General features: G+C 37.7%; 2 protein-coding genes across 3 annotated transcripts in view; one reads left to right on the top strand and one right to left on the bottom strand.

Annotated features, from left to right (window-relative positions):
- The window catches only part of EFHC2 (EF-hand domain containing 2), a 276,255-nt gene that overhangs the window by 189,140 nt on the left and 63,238 nt on the right, over positions 1–23,877 (top strand). The window lies entirely within an intron of this gene.
- On the bottom strand, positions 20,454–21,258 carry LOC138144378 (large ribosomal subunit protein uL30-like). The gene has a single exon (XM_069065674.1). The coding sequence runs from the start codon at positions 21,241–21,243 to the stop codon at positions 20,500–20,502; it is 744 nt and encodes a 247-aa protein (XP_068921775.1). The 5' UTR covers positions 21,244–21,258; the 3' UTR covers positions 20,454–20,499.

The raw sequence follows: 23,877 nt of genomic DNA, 5'->3' as shown, positions 1-23,877 counted from the left end.
ATACGTTTTGATTTTATTTTACTATGCAGTGTAAGATGTTAGTCTCTGCCTAATTTCTGCCATGCCATTTTCCAGTTTTCCCAGCAGGTTTTGTCAAATAATGAGTTCTTATCCCAGGAGCTGGAGTCTTTGGATTTATCAAAGAGTAGATTACTGTAGTCGCTGACTGCTGTGTCTTGTGTACCTAACCTATTCCACTGATCTACCACTCTGTTTCTTAGCCAGTACCAAGTGGTTTTGATTATTGATACTTAATAATACAGTTTAAGATCTGGCATGGCTAGACTACCTTTGCTTATATTTCTTTTCATTATTTCCCTTGATATTCTGGACCTTTTCTTCTTCCAGATAAATTTTGTTATTATTTTTTCTAACTGTATACAAGAAGCATTTATTAAGCACTTACTTTCTACCAGGCACTTAACTAAGTGCTAACGATACAAAAAAAAGAAAAAATAATACCTTCCCTCAAGAAGCTTACCTTTTTGGGAAGACAAAATATATGTCAGAAATATAAGTTAAATATGGAATAGAAAAAAGTATTAAGAAGAATAAAACTGAAAAATTGTGACTTTTTCAAAATAAAAAAACCAGCTAAGAGAGAGGGAAGAAAAATAAAATAACATTAAAGAAAATATTAAAAGATAAATTGGAGGTATCAGAATAACCCAATAGAGAAAAATAGTGTTTTCCCACAAAGTAGCCAAATGTTGAACTATGTTCAACTGTAAAATAAGAAAAATAATGAATTAAAGTAAAAAACCCTAAAAATGAAAATTCAGGAAACCAAAGCAAAATTTAAATGTTTGCATTTATCTTTATGGCATACAGCAATACAGGAAACTTTGCTTAAAAAAAAAGAAGAAAAAAAGGAGGAGGAAGCAATTAAAACTGTATTTAAACTCCCAAAGCAGGAAAAAAAAATAAGATTGCAAAGCGACCTGAATTCTCATGTTTGCTTAATGGAAGGTGAAAATGAAAAGAAAAAGGAGGTATATTCATTGTCTCCTCTGTCCTCCACTTTGAAATGTGGGCGTTTTTGGCCTGCTCCTCCGACTAGGCCTAACTCTAGTCTCTGACATAAACCCCACCCCCACAGAGAATTCTCCAGGCAGATATAGGGAGATGGGGCAAAAAATGGAGAAGGCAATAGGACCTGACAGCCTGTCCTCCTACCAGACAGCAAGAGCAATTGACTCACTTTCACCTAAGGGAAAAAGCTGTGGTCTAAGCTTTATCCACTTTGGAATGTTTATTAAAATTAATAAATCAGTGTCACTCTTTCTCACATCAATTCTAAGCCCCCATTTAGTACCCAGATGTACTGACAGTGAAGACAGTCAACGTTTCTTGCTTTTGCAACTTCTTATTCAAAACTAATGAAATGCACAATTCAAAAGCAGTTGTGATTGATCGTATTTTATAAAGAATATTTATGTATTAAAGTATGAATTAAATCAGAAATTAGGAAAAAAGGGACAGAATAAACTTTGGATTAAACATCTCCCTCTCAGACAGAAGGGAAAAGGAGGTCAATGGATTCCGACAGTTCTCCACCTGATGGATCTCCCTAGCCAAGACTAGTCTGTTCCCTCTGGCTTTGCTGGATGAAAGTTTGGTGGACATAGTCACTCTCTACCCCAGTCATGTCAGGCCCCTCCATTTTACTCCATTTCTCCAGTGTCCATCTCCTTGCTGGTCCCTCTTAGTGGACCAATTGAATCTTCCACTCGGCCTCTTTTGGCCCTTCTGTGTCCATATGTGTGACTGCCATGGCAGAAACAGCAACAGTGGCCAGGGCAGCTTTGCATCTCAGCATCTTCGTACTGTCTGTCTTGTGCCACAGAAAAACCTTCTCCAAACTCACTGCCTTTCACTATGCCTTGTGCTTCAAGTGAGGGGAAATAATGCTTTCTCTTTTGAGAATGAGCCCCTCTTTAGTCTGTATGTCATAATAAGCCAAAAAATTCCATTCTGTCTAAGCAGAACTTTTATCCCCTACTGTATATGCCCCTGTGTGGGGGTGGGGAGGAGGGAGGGATAAAATGGGCTACAGTAGAAAAGGGAAAATTTAAATTTAAGGTCAGCAGAAAGATTTCTTAATCCTAGGGACAATGTGAATGAATGAGTTCAGGAGTATGTAAATTAAATTAAACCTAGAAGACAAAGAAGGCTTTCATTTCAGACTGAGGGTTTTGACTTTTGAAAACTATATGGGAGGAAGCCTAGCCTGATGGAGTAAAGGCTTAGAAATCAGAAAATAAGCTTATAAAAATGAAGAAGTGAGTATGTTCTGTTATTGTTTCTTAAGTTGCCCATGACAATGATGACTGGTAACCCAGATACCCATTAGAAGTTTAAAATACTGGAAAACTTACTTGCTGTTTTATATGAGCATCAATGTGTCTCCAGAATGTAAGTTCATAAAAATCTAGAATATTAGATGTGGAGGGTTCCTTAGAGATGTTTTTCATCTAAATTGTGCTGCCTAGCATGGACATATTGAAATTCTCCTCTGCAGACCATTATGTCCTCAATTGCCAACTCAGGCAGCTGAGTTCACACTGAAACTAGGGAGAAGGGGGGAGTATCAGGGATGAGAGAAGCTGGATGCAGGGAAAGGAAATCCTTTTTTAAAAGATTTTAAGAACTAAGGAACTTTTGTAGTAAAAACAAAATTTGTGGACTAGTTGGCAAGCATGGATTTATTCCAACAATCATAGTTGATAGACAAGGAAAAGAGATTCAGAGGGGGGTTATAAAGTACCTTATCCAAAGTCACACAGCTAATTAAGACTTGAAAGAAACAGATCACATATGCTTTATTTAGAATTTCCAACGTTTTTGTAACAAGAATTTGTCATTTGCTTGCATTATATGTATGTATGTGTACATATGTGTGTATATATGTATTATACATTATGGTTGTATGATTTTTGAAATTAAATTCAGCATGGTTTATTATGTGATTATTTTGTAAAAGAAATGTCCATTCTGTATAGTTAACATAGTCACACACAGTAAGATTTTAACGTGTTAGTAAGTTATAACATACTGTGATCCCTTTATGAAGTTCCAGCATCTTCCTTCTTTGGTTAAAAATGGAACAACTTGATTGAGCAAACAAATTATTCACACCTTTGAGGGCTTTAAATAGCAAAGCCAAGGATGAATTTCAGATGACAAAAGTGGGAGAGATTGCATGACTGGAGTTGCCTGCTCCAGAGTGAAGGGGTCTTTTCTCCAAAGGGAATGGAGACATTGCATCCCTCAGGGAGAAGAGGCCCATACTGCAATGATATAAGAATACAGTGAGACTGATCACATGAAGGAGGTACCTTCAAGGAGTATTATCCCTGGAAGAGAGAAGATAGAAGATGTGGAAGGGAGCAACTCCCTGGTAAACCAGCTGAGCAACCTATCCAGCAGAAATATGGTGCCAAGGAGTACATGAGAACTTTGTGAAGAGATAAAAGACTTCAAGTACCAGGAATTTTGTTGTTGTTCATGCGTTTTTCAATTGAATCTGGCTTTTTGTGACCCCATTTAGGATTTTCTTGGCAGATAGCAGAGGAATTTACCATTTCCTTTTCCAGCTGAGTAAACAGAGGCAAACAGGGTTAAGTGACTTGCCCAAGGTCACACACCTAGTGAGTGTCTGAGGCCAGAATTGAACTCAGGAAGATGAATCTTACTCACTTTAGCCCAACACTCTATGCACTATGGCACCACCTAGCTGCCCCTAACCAGGGATTAGTTGCCACGTAATTATGGTCCACATGTTTATGTTGCATATGTACTTTATTACTATGGCACTATAATATCATTGGATTAAGCCCACTCTTCTCATGAATATGATGCATTTTTATAGGATTATGGGGAAGAATGTAATTACTCTTATGCCTTTGTTAAGAGCTAATTGCTTTTAGCCTCTAATTGTTAATAGAAAGCACGTCAGTGGGGGTTTTATGAGCTGTGATGTTAGGAGTATAGAATCATAAGGTTACCCCTAGAACCCAAGGTAGTAGTAATCCCTTTGGGGACTTAGCCTGCAAGTATGAGTACAAGTTGGGGAAGGATCCTGTAGGGAGCTATACTCTGGGGGCTCATCTGGGATATGTTTGGGTCCCCTCTTTCAGCACTTGACAGAGTCTCTAGTTGGGACTCTTTCTTGAATGACCTAGTAGGAATCCACTGGCAAAAAAAAATTAGCAATTTTAATTTTGTTTCATTTGGATAGTTGATTCTTTGACTTGTTATGACCCACAGATTAGTTTTACAAGTTAGAACAATTTCTTTGAGATAGTGTTGAGATGATCAAATACTGATATCTACATATTATATGCCTATTATGAATATAGAAGATATTATGAACAGTATGGATTTTGTATGGGAGCTCATGCATGTTCATTGGTTAGCTAGGCTGTATAGTAGATAGAATATTGGACCTAGAATCATGAAGGCCTGAGTTCAAATCTGTCCTCAGACCCTTCCTAGCTATGTAATCCCTAACCACTTTTTGTTTTACTTCCTTTATCTGTAAAATGGGGGTCATAATAGCACTTACCTGCCAGGATTGTTGTAGGGATCAAATAAGATACTTGTAAAGGACTTAGCACAGTTCCTGGCACATGTAAGTGCTATGTAACTTATCAATTATTATTGTCCTTCATGCTTTTTTTCTTTTAAGCAGACTTAGACTGCTTGCCTTATCAGTATGAGTGAAGACAACCTGTTAGATCCTTATGGACTGCAACCTTCTTCAGGATCAGAAAGTTTGTTTTGGTTGTGATTATTACATTTTTAGTAATATCCTCCCTTTTAACACACTCTCTCTTCTTATCCATGCTCTTTTCCTTGTTGAATTTGGTGTATCTCTAAAGCAAGCTTTTTTATGTGTAAATATGAGCATGTTCAAACCTCCTCTGTCCATTTCAGATTAAAATTCAGCTGATGTCCACTCCCCACCCCCTTCGCTACTTCCATGTTTGTATAATTCTCAAGCATTCCATTTATGAGAAGTAGCAAGTTCCAACCCCTTCTTCTTCCTTTCTATGCTAGTGTGATTCCTTTTACCTTTTTTCCCTTCAGGCCTTCAGAACAACAACAACCCCCCCTTCCCATGGCCTCTGTTGTTATTATTTAACTTTCTCAATATCCTTTTAATACATTAACATTCTGAAAGGACATTTGTTTCTTTTCCTTTTATTAAAATGTTAGCACTGTATCATAGGCCATCCCCCCCCCCCATTCACTCAAATTAATTTTCATATCAAGGTTTCCCTGAACTCCCCTGTTTGGATTTCAAAGTCTCTTCTCAACTATGGTCTTTTCAACAAAAATGCTCAAAAGCCTTCTATTTCTTTAAAAGGCTATTCTCCTTCCCCATAAATATTTATACTCATCTTTGTAGTTATAAATTGTTCTTGACTGTAAGCTTATTATATCTTTGTATCTTTATATCTTTGGACTATCATATTCTAAGATTTTTCATTTTTAGTAATAGCTATCAGGTCTTGTGGTATCCTGATTGTGGTGTCTTGGTATTTGAACTTCTGGATGCTTGCAGTATTTTTTTTCTTTAACATGGGAATTTTGATTTTGCCTATGACATTCCTAGAAGTTTTTCTTTTGGAATTTCTTTCAAGAAGTGATTGATCAACTCATATGCTCTTTGCCCTCAGGTTTTAATAGATCTGGGCATTTTAGTTTCTTATTTCTTAAAAGACAGTGTCCAGGCTCTGTGTGTATGTGTGTGTGTGTGTGTGCACACGTGTGTGTGTGTGTGTGGTTCTCAGGGAGTCCAATGCTTCTTAAATCATGTCTCTTTGACCTGTTTTCCAAAGCAATTGTTTTTGATATCACATGTCTTACACTGACTTCTATTTTTCAACCTTTTGTATTGGTTCTAATATTTCACATTTTCTTATGGGGTTATTGATTTCTATTAGGTCCATCCTAGTTTTCAGGGAGTCCTGTTGCTTGCATAAGTTTTACAACTCTTTCTTCTAAGTTATTGATTATCCTTTCAATTCTTTCTTTCTGACCCTTTATTTAATTTTTAATACCTAACTTCATTTATTCTAAATATACATGTAGTCCTTGTGGATGGTCTTAATCTGAAATCATAAACCTAAACTAAATTAAATCTTAAACTCAACATGTCTAAAACTGAACTAATTATTTTTCCCTCCAGCAAAACAATCCTTTCTTACTAATATCTCAGTTACTGTCAAGGGACCCACCATCCTTCTAGTCACCTACACTCATGATCTGAGTGTTATCCTTGACTTCTCACTCTCTCTCATTTCCCATATCCAATCTGTGGCAAGTACAGTCAGTTCTAGCTTCACAACATCCCTTGTATAGGCCCCTTTCTCTCCTCTGACTTCGCCACCATCCTGATTCAGACCCTTATCATTTCACACCTAGATTATTTGAATAGCTTTCTGGTTGTTCTGCCTGCCTCAAGTCTCTACCCTCTCTAATCTATCCTGTATTCATTTGCTAACACAGTCTTCCTACTGTACAGGTCTAACCATATCACCCTTATACCTCCAGGATCAAAGGTAAAATGCTATGTTTAGCTTTGAAAACCTTTCACAACCTCCCTCCACTCCACCCGCCCCTTTCCAGTCTCCTTACACCTTACTCCCCCTCCACTAACTCTTCACTCTAGTGACACTGACCCCCTTGCTGTTCTTCCCATAAGAGTCTCCATCACCTGACTCTGCATTTTCACCGCTCTTTGTCTTCCTCTATGTTTTCTGTCATCCTTGGCTTTCTTTAAGTCTCAGATAAAATCCCATCTTTGCAAGAAACCCTTCCTAATCCCCCTTAATTCTGTCTTTCCTTTGTTATTAATTCCAATTTGTTCTGTAAATATTTTGTTTGTATATAGTTCTTTGGTTATATATAGTGATATCCCTCTTAGAATGTGAGCTACTTGAAGGCATGGACTGGTTTTTGTCTTCCTTTGTCTTCCCAGCATGTAATACAGTACCTGACACATCGTAAATGTTTAATAAATGCTTGTTGCCTTGATTTGAAACCCCTTGGTACTTTGACTGTTATGCATTAGATAAGTAAAATAATTGTAGTAATTTTTATCATTTTAACTATTTTTTACACAGGTTGATCATGGAGAGCGAATATTTCTCCAATTATTTATCTTCCTTTATTTCTGTAAAGAATATTTTATATTTTATAAAGAATGTTATATTTTTTGAGCCAGCTAGCTGAAGCAATAAATAAAATGCTAGATCTGGAATCAGAAAAGTCTGAGTTCAAATCCAGTCTCAACCCTTAATAATTTTGTGACCGTGGTTAAGCCACTTCTGTCTGCCTCGGTCTCCTCATCTGTAAAGTGGGGATAATAATAGCATCTGCCACCCAAGGTTGTTCTGAGGACAAAATAAGATATTCATAAACTTTAAAGCATCACTTAAATGATGCTGCTTCTTTTAAAATTTTAGGATTATTCTAGCAAAATATTATTTATATAGAATATAGAAAATATTTCTATAGAAAAAGTTATAGTAAATACATATAAATTACTTTATGTTGTTATATTGGTGGGTGGACTCAAATATTTTATATATGTTACCATATTCTAGCTACTTACTGACTTTTATTTGCAATATACAGAAATACCGATAACCTTGGTAGTTTTATTTTCTATTTTACTACCTTACTGAAGACAATTATTTCAATTGATTTTTTAAAAATATGTTGAGTTCTCAAAGTAAACTAATTTCATCTGCAATTTGGGGAAGCTTGTTTTTCTCCTTTGCCTGTGTATATTCCCTGAGTTCTTTCCTAGTCACTGTTATAGCTAGCATAGATTATCGTGGTAACAATGAATCAAGTAAAGCCTTGCTTCACCCTTGATCTTATTGAGGTCTTTAGTTTGTCCCTATTATATGTGATGCTATCTTGATTTTTGATAGATATTTTGTACGATATTAAATGTCTTTATTTTTATGCTTTATAATGTTTTTAAACATAAATTGTATTGATTTTGTTAAAAAAATGGGGGGATATCCTTTGATACTTGTGATTTTAAATTTGTTTTTGTTAGTAATATTATCTATCATATTTGTAGTTTTCCAAATGTAGAACCAATTCTTCATTTCTGGTAAAAAACCAATTTGGTTATAATGAACGATCTTTTGAATATGTTGTTATAGACTATGATAAAATTTTATTAAATATTTTACCTCAATATTAATTAGAAACATAGGCTTATAGTTTTCTTTCACTTATTTATTTCTTCCAGGTTTTGATAGGAATAGCATATTTTTTTAATAAAAGGAGTTTTATTAGATGCCTTTTTCTCTATTTTATTTTTTTCAAATGTAGTATTGCAGTTACTTTTTTTGGATGTTTGAATTTATTTTTAAATCATGACTTTTTCAATTTCTTTTTCTGAGATTTTTCTGAGATTATTTATTTTAAATGTTACTTTGAGTAACATTCCTGTTACTTTGAGTATTTTATATTTTTATAAAAATTCACCTATTTCATTTAAGTTATTCCCCCATTGTTTCCCTCTATTGGTTATAAAGTTATTTTAACACTAAATTCTATTAGTGTGTGTGTATGTACCACTTTTTTGCCCAGTTCAAGAGATACTTGATCCCTTCACTTTCACCTCCACGTTTTAAAAAGATATCAAAATATGTCCTAATTGTAAGAGATAGTAAGTTCCTTTCTCTTCTTTCTCATTCATCCCTCATAAAATCCCTTTTCTTATTACATTCTCTCTCAAAGCAAACAAAAGAGTTAAAAAATCAAAACCTTTCCTCTAGGTTTAATCTAATTTTTTTTAGTTGTTCTTTGTCAACTAAAGAAAAATTCTGCAGGAATAATAGTTTCTTTTCCCTATGTTAGTATGCAAACACTTGATCATTGTTTAGCCCTTTGAAGTGGCTCAAAATAATTTACCTTTCTAGATTTTTCTTGTCATTTGTATTTATAATTCAGATAGTTTTTTTCCAGCTTCCCCTTTCCCACTAGCAACAAGGTTTAAAAGTTTTGTTTCCTTGCTATAGAATCATAATGTTTTATGGTTGCACATTTTTTTCTTTTGGTTTTTCTTTTTCCTTTCTGTTGTTATATTTTATGTCAAGTTTTTCTCTCCTTGATTGTCATTGATGTATAAGTCTTATATGATCCTAATTGTGGTACCTCATTTTATTTTTCATGGATGCTTGCAGTATTTTTCTTTGACCTATAAACTCTGGATTTGGGGTATGACATCTCTAGGCCTGTCCAGTTTGACATTTGGAATGACTTACAGATACTATTTTTATTTTGCCCACTGATTCTTGTAATCTAGGATGCTTTTTAAAAATATTGTATCCAGGGTTTTGTTTTGTTTTTTTCAAGGAACCTAGTGATTCTTATGTTATTTCTCTTTATTTTATTTTTCCAAGTTATTTGTTTTTATTAGGAGATATTTTATTCATTCTTCTAATTAATCTTTTTTTCGTTGTGATTCTGAATTTAACAAATGTGAACATAAACATTTCCGTTTACAAAGAGAAACAAAAACAGAATTATATATAAAATGGTAAACCTGTTCATTACATTTTTTGAAGTACATAATAAAATTCAATACATTAGTTTCAAAGCCATCATTTTTATATGGATTTCCCTCTGAACTTCCTTCTGTTCTTCCATGTGCATTAAAAATGCTTTTATGGTATTATTTGATTTCTTATCTTTTTTTTTTTACTGCCACTATCACTCACCTCTTGTCATCCTCAAATCTTCTGCACAAATTTATAAAAGCCATAGTCTTCTTTGTAACAAATAAGTATAATAAAAAAATCTGCACATTGCTCACGTCCAAGAACATATGTCTCATTCTACATCTTGCTTCTGTCACCTCTCTGTCAGGGGATAGGTAACTTATTTTGTTCATGGTCCTTTGGATTCATGGTTGGTCATTACGCTGATCCCCATTCTTGTCTTTCAAAGTTGCTTTGCTTCACAATGATTTTCCTGGATCTGCTCAATGCACTCTTCATTGGTTCATGCAGATTTTTTCAACTTTCTCTGAATCCATTCCATTTGTCATTTCTTACAGCACAATAATATTTCATTACATTCATATGTCATTAGTCAGTCCATAACCATTTATTAATCAACTGCTAAATATCAGGCACTATGCCTGGTGCTGGGAATACAAAGAAAGGCAAATGACATACCTGCTTTTAAGAAGTTCATACTATAATGAGTGAGACAACATGAAAACAATTGCACACAAACATTTTATGTACAGAATAAAATAGAGATAATCAGTGTGACAAAGGCACTAACATTAAGGAGGATCAGGAAAAGCTTCTTGCAGAAGGTGCAATTTGAGCTGAGATTTGAAGAAAGCCAAGGAAACCAGAAGATGGATATTAGGGTAGAAAGAATTCTAGGTTTAGGAGACAGCCAGTGCAAATACTTGGAGTGTGGAGAAGGAATATCTTGTTTGAGGAACATCAAGGAGGTCATTGTCACTGAATCATAGAGTATGTGATCAGGTAGTAAGGTGTAAGAAAACTGGAAAGTAGGAAGGGGCCAGGTTGTGAAAGGCTTTGAAAGTCAAATAGAAGATTTTATATTTAATCCTGGAGGTAATAGGGAACCAAAATAGTTGATCAGGGTGGGGGAACATTGTGGTCAGCCTTAAATTTTATAGCTGAGTGGATGATGGGCTAGAGTGGAGAAATATTTGAGGAATGAGAGGCTATTGCAGTAGTCCAGGGTGGTGGTGTCAGAGGAGAGAAAGGTGTGTATAAAAGAGAGATGTTGCAAAAGTAAACTCAGCAGGACTTGGCAATATTGAATATGAAGGATGAGAGAGAGTGAGGGGGGAGGAGAGGGGTTGAGGAAGACACCTATGTAGTCAGCCTGGGTGACTAAGAGGATGGTGGTGCCCTCACCAGTATTCATGAAGGTTAGAGGGAAAAAAGGTTTTGTGATTGTTGGGTTTCAGACATCCAGTTTGAGATGTCTAATAGGCAGTTGGAGACATGAGTTTGGAGTTTAGGAGAGATGTTAGGGCTAGATAATTTAGCTTTAAGGATGATCAGCATATAGATGGTAATTGAATCCATGAGAGCTGATAAGATCACCAAGTAAAATAGTATAGAAGGAGAAAAGATGAGGGACTAGGATAGTCTTGGGGGCACCCATAGTTAGTGAATTTGACCTGGATAAAGATATAGCAGAGGAGCCTGAGGTTCAATCAACAGGTAGTAAGACCACCAGGAAAGAGTAGTGTCACAAAAACCTAGAAAGAGGAGATTATGAAGGAGAAGAGGCTGCCAGAAGATTCAGAGAGATCAAGGAGAAAGAAGGTTGAAAAAATGGCTAAGAGATCATTGGTAACTTTGGAGAGATCAGTTTTTATTGAGTAATGAAGTTGATAACCAGACTGTGGTGTCTAGAAGAGAGTGAGAGGAAAGAAAAGTGGAGGAACTTAGCCACAAAAAAAGAAGAAAAACATAGGACAGTAGCTAATGGGATGAACAGATCAAGCAAAGGTTTCTTGAGAATGGGGAGATATGAACATGTTTGTAGGCATTAGAAGAAGCATTCAGTAGATGGGGAGAAAAGATAAGTGAGAGAATGAGGATTATAGAGAGGATGATCTAGTAGAAAAGGTGGGGTGGAACAGGATCACTTGTGTAGATAGATGGGTTTAAATAGGTAGGAATGAAGGCAGCAGATGGTCCTCAATACCAGGCTGAGACTTTGCAAGGCAAGATCAGAGACAAGGTTAGGAGGTGAGGGACTAAAAAGGACAGTGCAGAGTGGAACTGTTTCCCCAGAGTCAAGATGGAAAAGGGAGGAGAGTGTAACTAATTGAAAGATCATGGGAAAGAATATGCCATAATTTCTTTGGCTGTGACCCATTGTTGGACATCTCCTTAAGATTCCAGTTATTTGCTATAATAAAAAAAAATGCTTACATAAATATTTTTATACAGATGGTGCCTTTTCCTCTTTCTTTGATGTTTTTTAGGTATTGACTTGGTAGTGGTATTGCTAGGTCAAAGTATATGCAGTTTTGTGACTCTTTGGGGCGTATTACCAAATTGCTTTCCAGAAAAACTGTACTAATTCACAACTCCACCCCAACTACATTAACGTTTCTGTCCTCTCATGTAAATTTATGCTACATAATCTAAATGGGGTCCTCACTGCTGCAGAATATTCCTTCAACACCTCCCAAATTTACTTAGTACCACATTAACCATAGCAGCTCTTCTAGCCTTTTTTATGCCTTCTCAAACATCCCATGACTCCTTTTCCCTCACACTTTCTGCTGAAATAACTGGAAAAAAAATTCCATCACAGAGTTCCTTCCTCTCATTGATTCTCATAGATCATGATGCCTTCTGCCACTATTTCCATCTTCATACCTGTTTCAGATAAAAAAGTCCCTTGAACAAACGACATTTTCCTATATGTCATTTTCACAAATCTGATGGGAGGTGGAACTTCAGAGATGATTTAATTTATTTTTACTTTATTATTTGTACTTTGGAGTATTTCTCATGTTGTCATTGATAGCTCCAATTTCTTTCCTTGAGAATTTCCTATTCATATCCTGTCAGGATTTATTTATTAGGGAATGACTCTATTTCTTTTATTTTTGAATCCAGTCCCAATCTAGTTTAGATATCTGACCTTTATCAAAGAAATTTATTGCAACAACTTTCCCTTCAGTTAACCATTTTCCTTCTCATTTTAACTGCTGTGATTTTATTTGTGAAAAATCTTGTTTTATGTAATTAAACTCATCCTTTTAATCTCCTGTGATTCTCTCTATCCCTTGTTTCATCAATAACTTTTCCTCTATCTATAGTTGCAAAAGGTCATTCCTTCTCTGCTCCCTTGATTTACTTTTGATGTGACCTTTTATATCTAAATTCTTTTTTTCTATTTCTTTTTTTTCAATTTTTTAATTTTAGTTTTCAACATTCACTTCCACAAGATTTTGAATTCCAAATTTTCTCTTCATCTTATCCCTCCCCCCACCCCATGGTGCCATACATTACTATTACCACTTCCCCCAATCTGCCCTCCCTTCTATTCCCCCCACCCCTTCTCTTATCCCCTCCCAATTCTGTTTTCCTGTAGGGTAAGCTAGGTTTCTATATCCCATTGCCTATGTATCTTATTTACCAGTTGCATGTAAAAACAATTTTTAACATTTGTTTTTTAAAACTTTGAGTTCCAAATTCTCTCCCTTCCTCTCTCCCCACCAACCCTCAATGAGAGGGAAAGCAATTAGTATGTCTAGAGTCTTTATCCATTTGGAGCTTATTGTGGTATATAGTGTGAGATGGCCTATTCACAGCTTCTTGAAAATTATACCCCATTTTATAGACTTCATGCCTATTATGCTGGCTCTTCTCATCTCTGCCATCTAGGTTTTCTGGCTTCCTTCAAACTTTTTTCTCCTTCATAATGTATCAGCAATGCCATATTCACAATGCCTATGGAGATTACAGATATGCTGATATAATTATCCATCACAAAATACATCATGCTTGCCATATGGGGGAATAAACTAGAAAATTTATTAAGATACCAAAAGACTGAGTCCCAAAACCAGAAAGTGAAAGCCATCAGAGTAGTTATGACATTGGCACAGGTAGATAAAGTAGAAAGCACCCACATTTTCAACCCTTGAAACAGAACAGGCTACCTCAGGCAAAGGTCCTCCTCTCCCCACTCACAGCAACCACCCAGAGTCCGGGAAGCACGCTCCCAGCAGCTCCGGCCCCTGGAAGTCCTCAGCAGGAGTCCTTAGCAGAAATTCTGGCTAACTCAAAAAGAGCTTTGCACTGCCGTGGCCTCTGTTGCTGCTGCCGCCGTCACCACCACCACCAGCCACCGCAGGAACTCTAGTTTTGCTTCCGCTTCCTCTTGCTCCGCCCCTTCCTGCTACGTCAGCAAGTCCCATGGGGCATGGAAGATCTTTAAATCCCATAACCCTTACATTCGGCCCCAAGATCTTTCATGTCCCTTACTTGGCAAAAATACAGTAGGAGTAAATGGTGTCAACAAAATTTCACAACAATATAACAAGAATAGCACACAATAAACACAGAAAACCATATTTTAGGGTGGGGCTTGAGCACAAGCTCCCCATCATTCCCCCCACCCCGAACAAATGGGGCCCCAAAATCTTGTGGTAAGGGGTGAAGATCTCTTCTTCTATGGCTACTTGCTGCTGAAATCGGATGTAGAGCTGTCCCTGTCCTAAGGGGTCCCATTTGAGAGGTCAGTTCTTAATATGCTTGATGCCAGGTCCAAGGGTGACACATCACAGTTGCAGACAGGGGTGACATCCAGCTTAAGCTATCAGGCATCTACAGATGGAGGGTACCAAGCCTGTGGAAACAAATCTAGCAAACAAGGTGAACAGACAAAAAAATCAAGAAGAAGCAAAGAGACAATAACCAGACTATTGTAGCCTCATGGTAGAATAAATGACTTAAGGGTCCAATTTTGTAATCATCTTCTCCAGAATAAACAATAGTTACAGTGTTATCCCTCCCATGTGCTATAATCTCTGCAGCCTTTGGAACATCATCTGGCTTCCGTTTTACCCATACTTTAGCTCCTGATTTTATTCTATCAGTAGAACCAAATCCTTCAGTTCCTGTGACAGTTATTTTGGAAGGAGGGTAAGTTTTTACAAGTGGCATTGTTTTACAAGGAACGATAATCACTTGAACTATCCTATCATTCTTGTGAATCTGTATGGGCCCTTCACCTAGATTCTGGAATGTTACAACAATTTCTCCTTGATAATTAGAATCTATTACTCCAGCCAATACATGTATTCCTTGAGCTGCTAATCCTGATTTGGGTAAAATCTGTCCAAAGTGATTTTTAGGGATTCTTATGCATATCCCAGTGGAGATTTTTCTTATTTCTTTTCTGTCCAACCAAAAGTCCTCTAAACAATGTAAATCATACCCCACCGAACCAGGTGGTCCTGGGTACGGTGCTGGGACATCTGGCCTCAAGGTCCAATACTCAATATTTGGGATCTTGTGTGTTTGTTGTTTTCTAATTTGCAGATTGGGGGTCATCATTCTGGCTAGAGGTGTACTTCCGCCCAATGGTCTATTATTCAAATTACGCAAAGCCATGAACAAATTATCCTTCCAATGTTGATATGAATTATTGGAACTTAACTTCCTCAACTGTTCTTTCAGTAATCCATTCATTCTTTCAATTAACCCAGATGCTTCTGGATAATATGGAATATGATATATCCATTCTATATTGTTTAGTATACAATACGTCTTCATTCCATTGCCTTTGAAATGTGACCCATTGTCACTTTGAATCTGCATTGGGGTTCCATAATATAGACTTATGAGATCTAGAGTTTTACAAGTGTTTTTCTGGGTTGCATTCTTATAAGGACAAGCTACTAGTACACCTGAATAGGTGTCAACACAAGTACATATAAATCTGCATCCTTTATCCAGTGGTAGTGGACCAATATAATCTATTTGCCAGATTTGGACTGGGACTTTTCCTCTTGCTATCTCTCCAGTTACTACCCAAGGAACAATTCGCTTCTTTTCCAATTGACATATATGACATTCTTCTGCTATCTGTTTTAACAGTGAATGAGAGATACTAATACCTCGATCTTGTGCCCACTGGTGTGTGGCCTGGACCCCCAAATGGCCTGCTGTTTGGTGGACCCATTTTGCTAATACCGGATCATCAGTTGTTGTCAAAGTAGGGACAATATGTTCAGTAGCAATCTTTGCCAGTCGATCAGCATGAGCATTGTACTCACATTCTGGTGTGGTGGGGGCCATGTGAGCATCTACATGAAAAACTGACAAGTCAGTGACCAAAGACATGTTCCAGATATCTTCCCATAATTCTTTGCCCCAGACTTGTTTTCCATGAATTTCCCAATTTTCATTTTTCCACATGGGCATCCATGTAGCTAACCCATTAGCTACCGCCCATGAATCAGTGAATATATGACACTGTCCTCCTTGTTCTATTTTGATGGCTTGATATACTGCCATAAGTTCAGCATATTGGCTATTTGCACCTATCCCAGTACTTTCCAAAGTCCTTCTAGTGCATGGGTTATAGGCCACTGCTTTCCAATGTCTTTTTTGCCCCAAATATTTTGCTGTCCCATCAGTAAACCATGCATGTCTCTTTTGTTCCTCAGTTAATACATCATATCCCTCATTCCATTTTACATTGGATTGTACCAACTGTTGCTTTGGCTCAGGGGGTGTGTCATTCCTCTCAATTTCTATGTTTGCATATAGAGCAGAGACTCCGCTTTTGCCTGTTTTCGCTCTATTTTGAATATACCACTTCCACTTGATTATACTAGCCTCTTGGGCATGTCCAATTCTGTGAGAAACTGGGGTACTCATTACCCAGGTCATAATTGGGATTCCAGGTCTTAATATCACTTCATGGCCCACAGTCAGTTGTTTAGTCTCCACCAAAGCCCAATATGCAGCTAACAACTGCTTTTCAAAAGGTGTGTACTGGACTCCAGATGAAGGGAGTTTCCTACACCAAAATCCCAAAGGTACATTTCGGCTTTGTTGTTTTTGCCATAAGCTCCAGTTTGCATAATCATCTTGTACAGTCACTTGCAATTCCACTGGACCATTTTGCATTGGCCACAAATCTAGGGCCAATTGTATGGCAGCCTTGGCTTCTTCAAAAGCTTTAATCTGGTCAAGTCCCCAATTGAATTCATATTTCTTCCGTGTGACTCTATATAAAGGTTTTAAAATCTGTCTCAAATGTGGAATGTGGTGCCTCCAGTATCCAAACAATCCTATGAACTTTTGGGCCTCTTTCTTATTGGTAGGGGTAGGAAAATCCTGAATCTTTTGTCGGGCTTGAGGAAGACTCTCCCGTAGCTCCTTGTTCCATTGTATATACCCAAAAATTTCACATTTTGAGCTGGTCCTTGAACCTTTGCAGGGTTAATTTCCCATCCTTTACTTTTCATATGCTCAATTAGAAGGGTCAAACTCCTTTCCACTTCTTTTGCATCTTTTCCCTGTATCATGATATCATCAATGTAGTGGGTAAGCTGTACACCAGGTAGCTTTAATTCATCCAACTGTTCAGCCACAATCCTGTGACAAATAGTGGGGCTATGCATGAACCCTTGTGGCAAGCGGGTGAAAGTATATTATCTACCCTGCCAAGTGAAAGCGAAGTGGTCCCATTGTTTAGGGTCTATTGGGATGGTGAAGAAGGCATTTGCCAGGTCAATAACTGCATAACAAGTCCCATCATATTTCTGGATCCTTTCTATTAAGGTGATGGTATCTGGAACAGCAGCATACAAAGAAGGAGTCACCTTATTCAATTGTCTATAATCCACAGTCATTCTCCATGTCCCATCTGATTTTCTTACTGGCCAGACAGGATTATTCCATCTTGTGGTTGTAGGGACTAACACTCCTGATTCAACATATTCCTTTATAGTAGTGGTAATTTCATCTTGCCCACCTGGCACACGATACTGTTTTAAAGTAATTACTTCAGAAGGTTCAGGTAAAGTGATTGGGTCCATTTTTAGTTTTCCCACTAAAACTGTATTAATTCTGATATCTTCCTCATAGCAAATTGGTACCTTCCTTCAGGTAAATTTAGAGTCATGCCTCTCAATACATCTATTCCAATGATGTATTCAGGAATGGGTACAACAACCACAGTATATTCCTTCTTAGGTAACTGCCCAATTTTCATTGTTATTTTAACCTGTCTGGCTGATATTTCAGTGCCTCCTAGACCTGTGATGGTAATAGGAGTTCCATGTTTAAACTTATCAGGGTTTCCATAGATAAGTGTGGCCTCAGCCCCAGTATCAAGCAGTGCCCTAGTCACAGTAGTTGATCCATTCTTCCAATATACTGTTAAAGCAATATGGGGTCTGCAATCTCTTCTGCATATTTCTTTTATCTGGGCTGGGGCTTGGCCTATCTCCTATTCCCCCTGAAGTTGGGGCAAACTTGGATACAAAGATTCAGATTCAGAAATACCTGCAGGGGTGGTTCCTGCTTCCCTGTTCATTCTAATGCTAAGTACCTTTTCTTGGTACAGCTTATGCAGCTCTTCAGTTGGAATACCATCTATTCTTCTAAAGTCCACCCCTGCTCTCAATAGAGCAGTAAACAGTTCCCTTCTTGTTGGTCTATTTTGTCTCTGAATCCTCTGGCTGTTTACTCTTCTCTCTCGAGGCAATTTGTCTTTTTCCCATTCCCCTAAATCGCTTAATTGTGAAATCTTATCCAGCACCTCTGAAAGAGGGTGCCCTATTTCTCCAATTAATAGAGTCAGAATTAGGTGCTTATATACAGGAGGAGCCGTCTTCACTATGATATTTCTATGAGGAACTCCTAGGGGGGGTATCATAATATGCATTTGCATCTCCAATCAGGATAGCAGTTTTCATTACCTCCTCCTTTAGCTTTCTCATACAGTCTCTAAGTGAGTACCAGGGTCTGTCTCCCCTAGGCCACATAGATTCAGTAGGATATTGCTTTTTGCATCCTTCTGCAGCTAAAGCTAGAAGATTAGTTTTGTTATTTCCTCCTTGCATATGGTGATCCCTAAAAGCCTGGTGTACAAAAGGATTCTGACTGATACTTATGAATTTTAAACAGTCCTCATTGTCCAGTGTTATTCCTCCAGCGCCTTCATCAGTGATTTTTACTATCCAAGACACTAAGGACTCCCCCATTCTTTGGGTGAGTCTACTCAATATATCAGTGATCTCCTGTTGAGTGAAATCCTCAATTATCTCCCTGGATTCTGTTTTGCCTCGGTGGTTCTCCTGTCTTCTTCTTCGTATGGGGAGAGCTTCTACATTAGAAGGCTCCTCATCTAACCTTGCTCCATTCTCCTCACACGCATTCTCCTGGAAGCTGTCAGGGCAACTCTGCCCAGCCTGTACAAAAGCTGCATGCACATTCATTCTGCTAGTTTTTTGCTTCCTTTTAGCTACATGAACAGTAGCTTGCTCCTGGGCCACATGAGTCCCTCCAGTTTGCTCTTCTGAGTGCTGTGACACAGAAGAATCCTCAGGCAAACCAGCTGACTCCCTAGCCATCCGAGCTCTTTCCTTCAGCAGCTTATCCCTACTTTTACACATAAGGTGATAACTTGTTAGCAGCACCCAGCCTCTCCTGCACACTCCTGCCAGTTCTTTGCCTGGTTCTATGGGTATTGCTTTCAAACATCTTTCCAAATCTCCATGTTCTCCCTCTTTTCGCCTTGGTTCCCACTTTTCACAGGGCCCTGTGCTTTTAGCCCATTCTCTGGCTAGAGAGGAATAAGGCAAATCCTCCCATCCTGGAATAGCCATTTCTCCCTCTAAAGCCCCACTCCTTCCAAATAGAGGCCTGACATTTTGTGATACCATCCTCGTCGCCAAATGTATCAGCAATGCCATATTCACAATGCCTATGGAGATTACAAATATGCTGATATAATTATCCATCACAAAATACATCATGCTTGCCATATGGGGGAATAAGCTGGAAAATTTATTAAGATACCAAAAGACTGAGTCCCAAAACCAGAAAGTGAAAGCCATCAGAGTAGTTATGACATTGGCACAGGTAGATAAAGTAGAAAGCACCCACATTTTCAAGCCTTTAAAACAGAACAGGCTACCTCAGGCAAAGGTCCTCCTCTCCCCACTCACAGCAACCACCCAGTGTCCAGGAAGCGCGCTCCCAGCAGCTCCGGCCCCTGGCAGTCCTCAGCAGGAGTCCTTAGCAGAAATTCTGGCTAACTTAAAAAGGGCTTCACGCTGCCGCTGCCTCTGCTGCTTCTGCCGCCGTTGCCACCACTGCCAGCCACCGCAGGAACTCTAGTTTTGCTTCCGCTTCCTCTTGCTCCACCCCTTCCTGCTACGTCAGCAAGTCCAATGGGGCATGGAAGATCTTTAAATGCCATAACCCTTACACATCCCCATTCCCCCTACAATGCCCAACTCCCCTCTCTTCACTCATATATGTTCTCTGGTATCTTGTATATTCCTAACTATCTACATGTTACCTCCCCCATTACAATGTATATTCCTTAAGGCAGGGACTGTTTTTGCCTTTCTTTGCTTCTCTATTACTTAGCACAGTGCCTAACACATATTAATGCTTAAATGCTTGTTGACTGTTGACTGTTATAGTAGAGAGTCCTTTCTGGTATGGGCTGGACTAGATGGTTCCCTAGGTCTCTTCCAACTTCCAAATTCAATGATCTTGTTTCCTTATATTTCTTTCTTTTTGTTTCTTTTTTGATTTTTTTTTTATTTGGTGAAAATCTTGCCATTTTGAGGTGATAAAGGAGAACTGGACTGGGGATGAGACACAACCACTCTTTAGGCCTTCTTTTTTTTTCTGTCGCAGATATTTTTATGAACAGACTATTAGAAAAATAATCATGGTGTAGAGACCTTTAGTTCATTCTTCTAATAAGCCTGTTGATCTGGTCTTTCCTGTTACCAGCATTTCTACCTTCCACAAAATGTGTAGTCTTTTTCTTCATTCCACCTCGTGGAGAAGATAATTTGAAGGGCCACAGGAAGTTGTTGGCAGCTTTGAAGTGCTTGCCAACAGTGTAGATCTCATGGATCAAGTCCTCCATGCAGATAATTCCATATTTACCTAGAGATTTTGCAATAAGGGCATTATCTGTCAGGGCAATTCTCTGTTTCTTGATCTTGCTATAACCACGTTTGTAAATCACGTCATTCACAGACTTCAGGTTTGGATAACCCCATGCAATGTATGGTTCCACAATCCTCAGCATGTTAATTGAGGCCTTGTTAAGCTTAACAAAAGTGCCATTGAAGATTTGGTGAAAGCGAAGAAGCTGCAATACTTTTCGGACCTTTGGGCTAACACCATTGATACCCCTGATTCTGATCACAAAAGCTAACTTGGGTTCAGCAGGCATGTAGTAGTTGCCAGCTTTGCGTGCCATTCTAGCCAGCCGGATTTCACTTCTGTACATCTGTCTGTACTCCTTATGGTAGGCTTTAGCTTTTTCATAGATAACTTTTCTCCATATTTTATGGAGCTTTTTTATAGCCATCTTCTTCTTCAAATGTTTGGCCTTCAGTATTGCAAAAGCCTTTCTTTTTTTTAGAAGGGATTCTGAAACGGATGGTAGCTTCTTCTTTTCTTCTATGCCCGCCATGATTCTGGCTGGAAAAAGAGCTCTTTAGGCCTTCTTGATGAAACTTTTCATTTATTCATTCTTGAGCAATGTTTATTAGATGCTAATATTATGTGCAAGGCATTTACTTAGCTTTGAGAGAGATCAATAAAACTTAAGTGTTACTCTCAAGTTGTTGATAGTCTAGTTCAGATAAGATATATAAATATGTGACATATAAAATAATTAAGTACGTAAAGGGCTTATGAGGATAGCACAATGAGAGTTATAGAAGAGAGAGAAGTTTTGACTAGCAGAATCAGGAAAGGAGGGTCATGTGAGTTGGGTCTGAAAGATCTCAATGGGTAGGGGGGGAGAGGAGAGCATTCCATACAGAATGGCCTAAACAAAGATACATAGATTGGACTAATACTTTTTTATATTCTCTGCAGTGTGTAGCTCTAGACATAACAGAGATATATAGAAAATGGTGTATTTAGAGATAGATCTATCTCTATACACAGCTCTATCACCTATCATCTATCTATCTATCTATCTATATCTATCTATCTATCTATCTATCTATCTATCTATCTATCTATCTATCTATCTATCTATCTATATCTATCTATCATCTATCTGTCTATCTATCATCTATCTGTCTGTCTCTCTATCTGTCATGTCTAGAACTAGACACCGCAGGGAATATAAATAGGTATGAATCCAATCTATGTACCTTTGTTCATGCCATTCTCTATAGAATCTTCTCCTCCCCACTGCCCATTGCTAACATCCAGACATCAGTTTTCTAGAATTAGTATGTGAAACCCCCAAACTGTCATTACAGGTTAGCACTGACATTAAGGATTATTGCTTTAGCTCGTTTAAATGCATATTGTACCAGCCTGTGCCAGACTTGTAAGGCATTTTAAACAATTTCATAGAAAATTGCTTTGTAAATGGTCTCTTTGTGAAGAGCTTGTTTCATAATGCACTGCAAGGATTTGTAACTACAAGACTTTCCTATTACATTTGGATACACTGACTAATGGAACCATGAAACAATACTGAAGGTACACAAACCCACAATGGAATTTTAAAAGCATTGCATTGAAATTAGCATGGACATTCCATTAGGTGTACAAGGGGTAAAGGCTTTATTATTTGCTATGAAATGAAATTAGCTGCTATTATAGAATGTTAAAAGCTGTTTACATACAATTGGGATTAGAAAACAAGGTCTACAACTCAGAATATAAACTGTACCCAACTCTAAGAAACAAATTAACTTAGAAAACAGATAAATTAGGTAATTATTTTTGCATTACAAAGAACGATTTTTCTATTTTCTAAAGTATTCTTTGCAGAATTATGTTAACTTTTATGGGTTCCCCTGAAGTATTTGTTTTCTTTTATATCTTTAACTAGTTGGTAGGGAAAAAAAAACAATTTAAAATTAATGTCTTCAGTACCACTAAAAGTAGAAGATAAATCAGAAGATAAAATATCGTCATAAATAATAGTAATATAAAAGAATTGGGGAAATAAGTCTTGATTCATAAACATTAGACTCACATGCCACTTTTCCTGAACACAGCCATTTTGTGAATCAAGATGCACCTGTGAAGATTCACAGAGTTAAAGGGAGCAGAGGAACTAACTTTGCCCATGATTCCCACCCCTAGTACCAACAGTCTTATACCTCCCACACTCCCATCCCTGCAAAAAAGAAAATATAAATTTTTAAAAAATCTTCTGTAAAAGGAGAGACATTGATCTTGCCCCTGCTGCCAATTCTGCCACCTCCAAATCCTGCTGCCACCCCAATGTCTGTGTTGATTTTGTTATCTTCAGTTCAACACCTGGTTTGTAGCCCAAGCAGGGCCATAGCCCCCAAATCCCATCTCTGTGACTGCTTAGGCTGGGGCTCCTATCCATTGCTTGAAGTTTCATCAATCTTGTCTCTTCACTTGGCCCAGCATCCCTTCCCCACATCCTTGAATTATTATGTCACACCCACACCCCACCTTCTTCTCTCTCCATATTTCCTCCATTTTTCAGATTCCCCAAATGGTAAGGAAAGTCTCCATTCTTTCCCTCTATCTAACACTCTACTCTCCTCCCCACCCCCCAAACAATTTCACATTGCAAACTTTTAGTTTACATTCACGTGCATTCCACTGACCTACTGCCCTTGTCCCACTAATTACTTCTATAACTATGTACGTCAGCTGCCATCACTTCCATTTGCCCACCTCATAGCAAATGCTGAACTGATTCATCCTGGTCCCCAAAGTTTCTGCATCTAGCAAGTCCCAGGCTAACCTTCATAGTGTTATTATATTATTGTGGTGTTATTATAACACCACAATAGCCTCTGAACATGATCATATTGCTTGAAAATATTTTTTTTCCAAGGCCAATTAAGTGCTGAAACGTTTGTCAGTAAACATCTGCCGCTAGAGAGAACACTACTAGCAGGAAGCTTTAAAATTAAAAAAAAAAATTCTTAATAAAAAATAATATATTTTATTCGCTTCTTAAAATTAAGACAATTTTAAAAAATAATAGGGTATATGAACTTTTGAAATTGTAATAAAAATAATTAAACAAGAACTTGTCTTAAAATGCATATTCGCACAGGAGATCACTATATATATGTATATGCTTATTGAT

Source organism: Petaurus breviceps, unplaced genomic scaffold (genome assembly GCF_028583685.1).
Source record: "Petaurus breviceps papuanus isolate PSGF00001 unplaced genomic scaffold, PetGlider_PUasm1.0 90700, whole genome shotgun sequence".
Taxonomy (NCBI): Eukaryota; Metazoa; Chordata; class Mammalia; order Diprotodontia; family Petauridae; genus Petaurus; species Petaurus breviceps.
This window is presented reverse-complemented; position numbering and strand designations above follow the sequence as displayed.

What these genes read in the sequence shown, in the direction of transcription:
- LOC138144378 (XM_069065674.1), bottom strand. Translation starts at nt 21,243, where the DNA reads ATGGCGGGCATAGAAGAAAAGAAGAAGCTACCATCCGTTTCAGAATCC.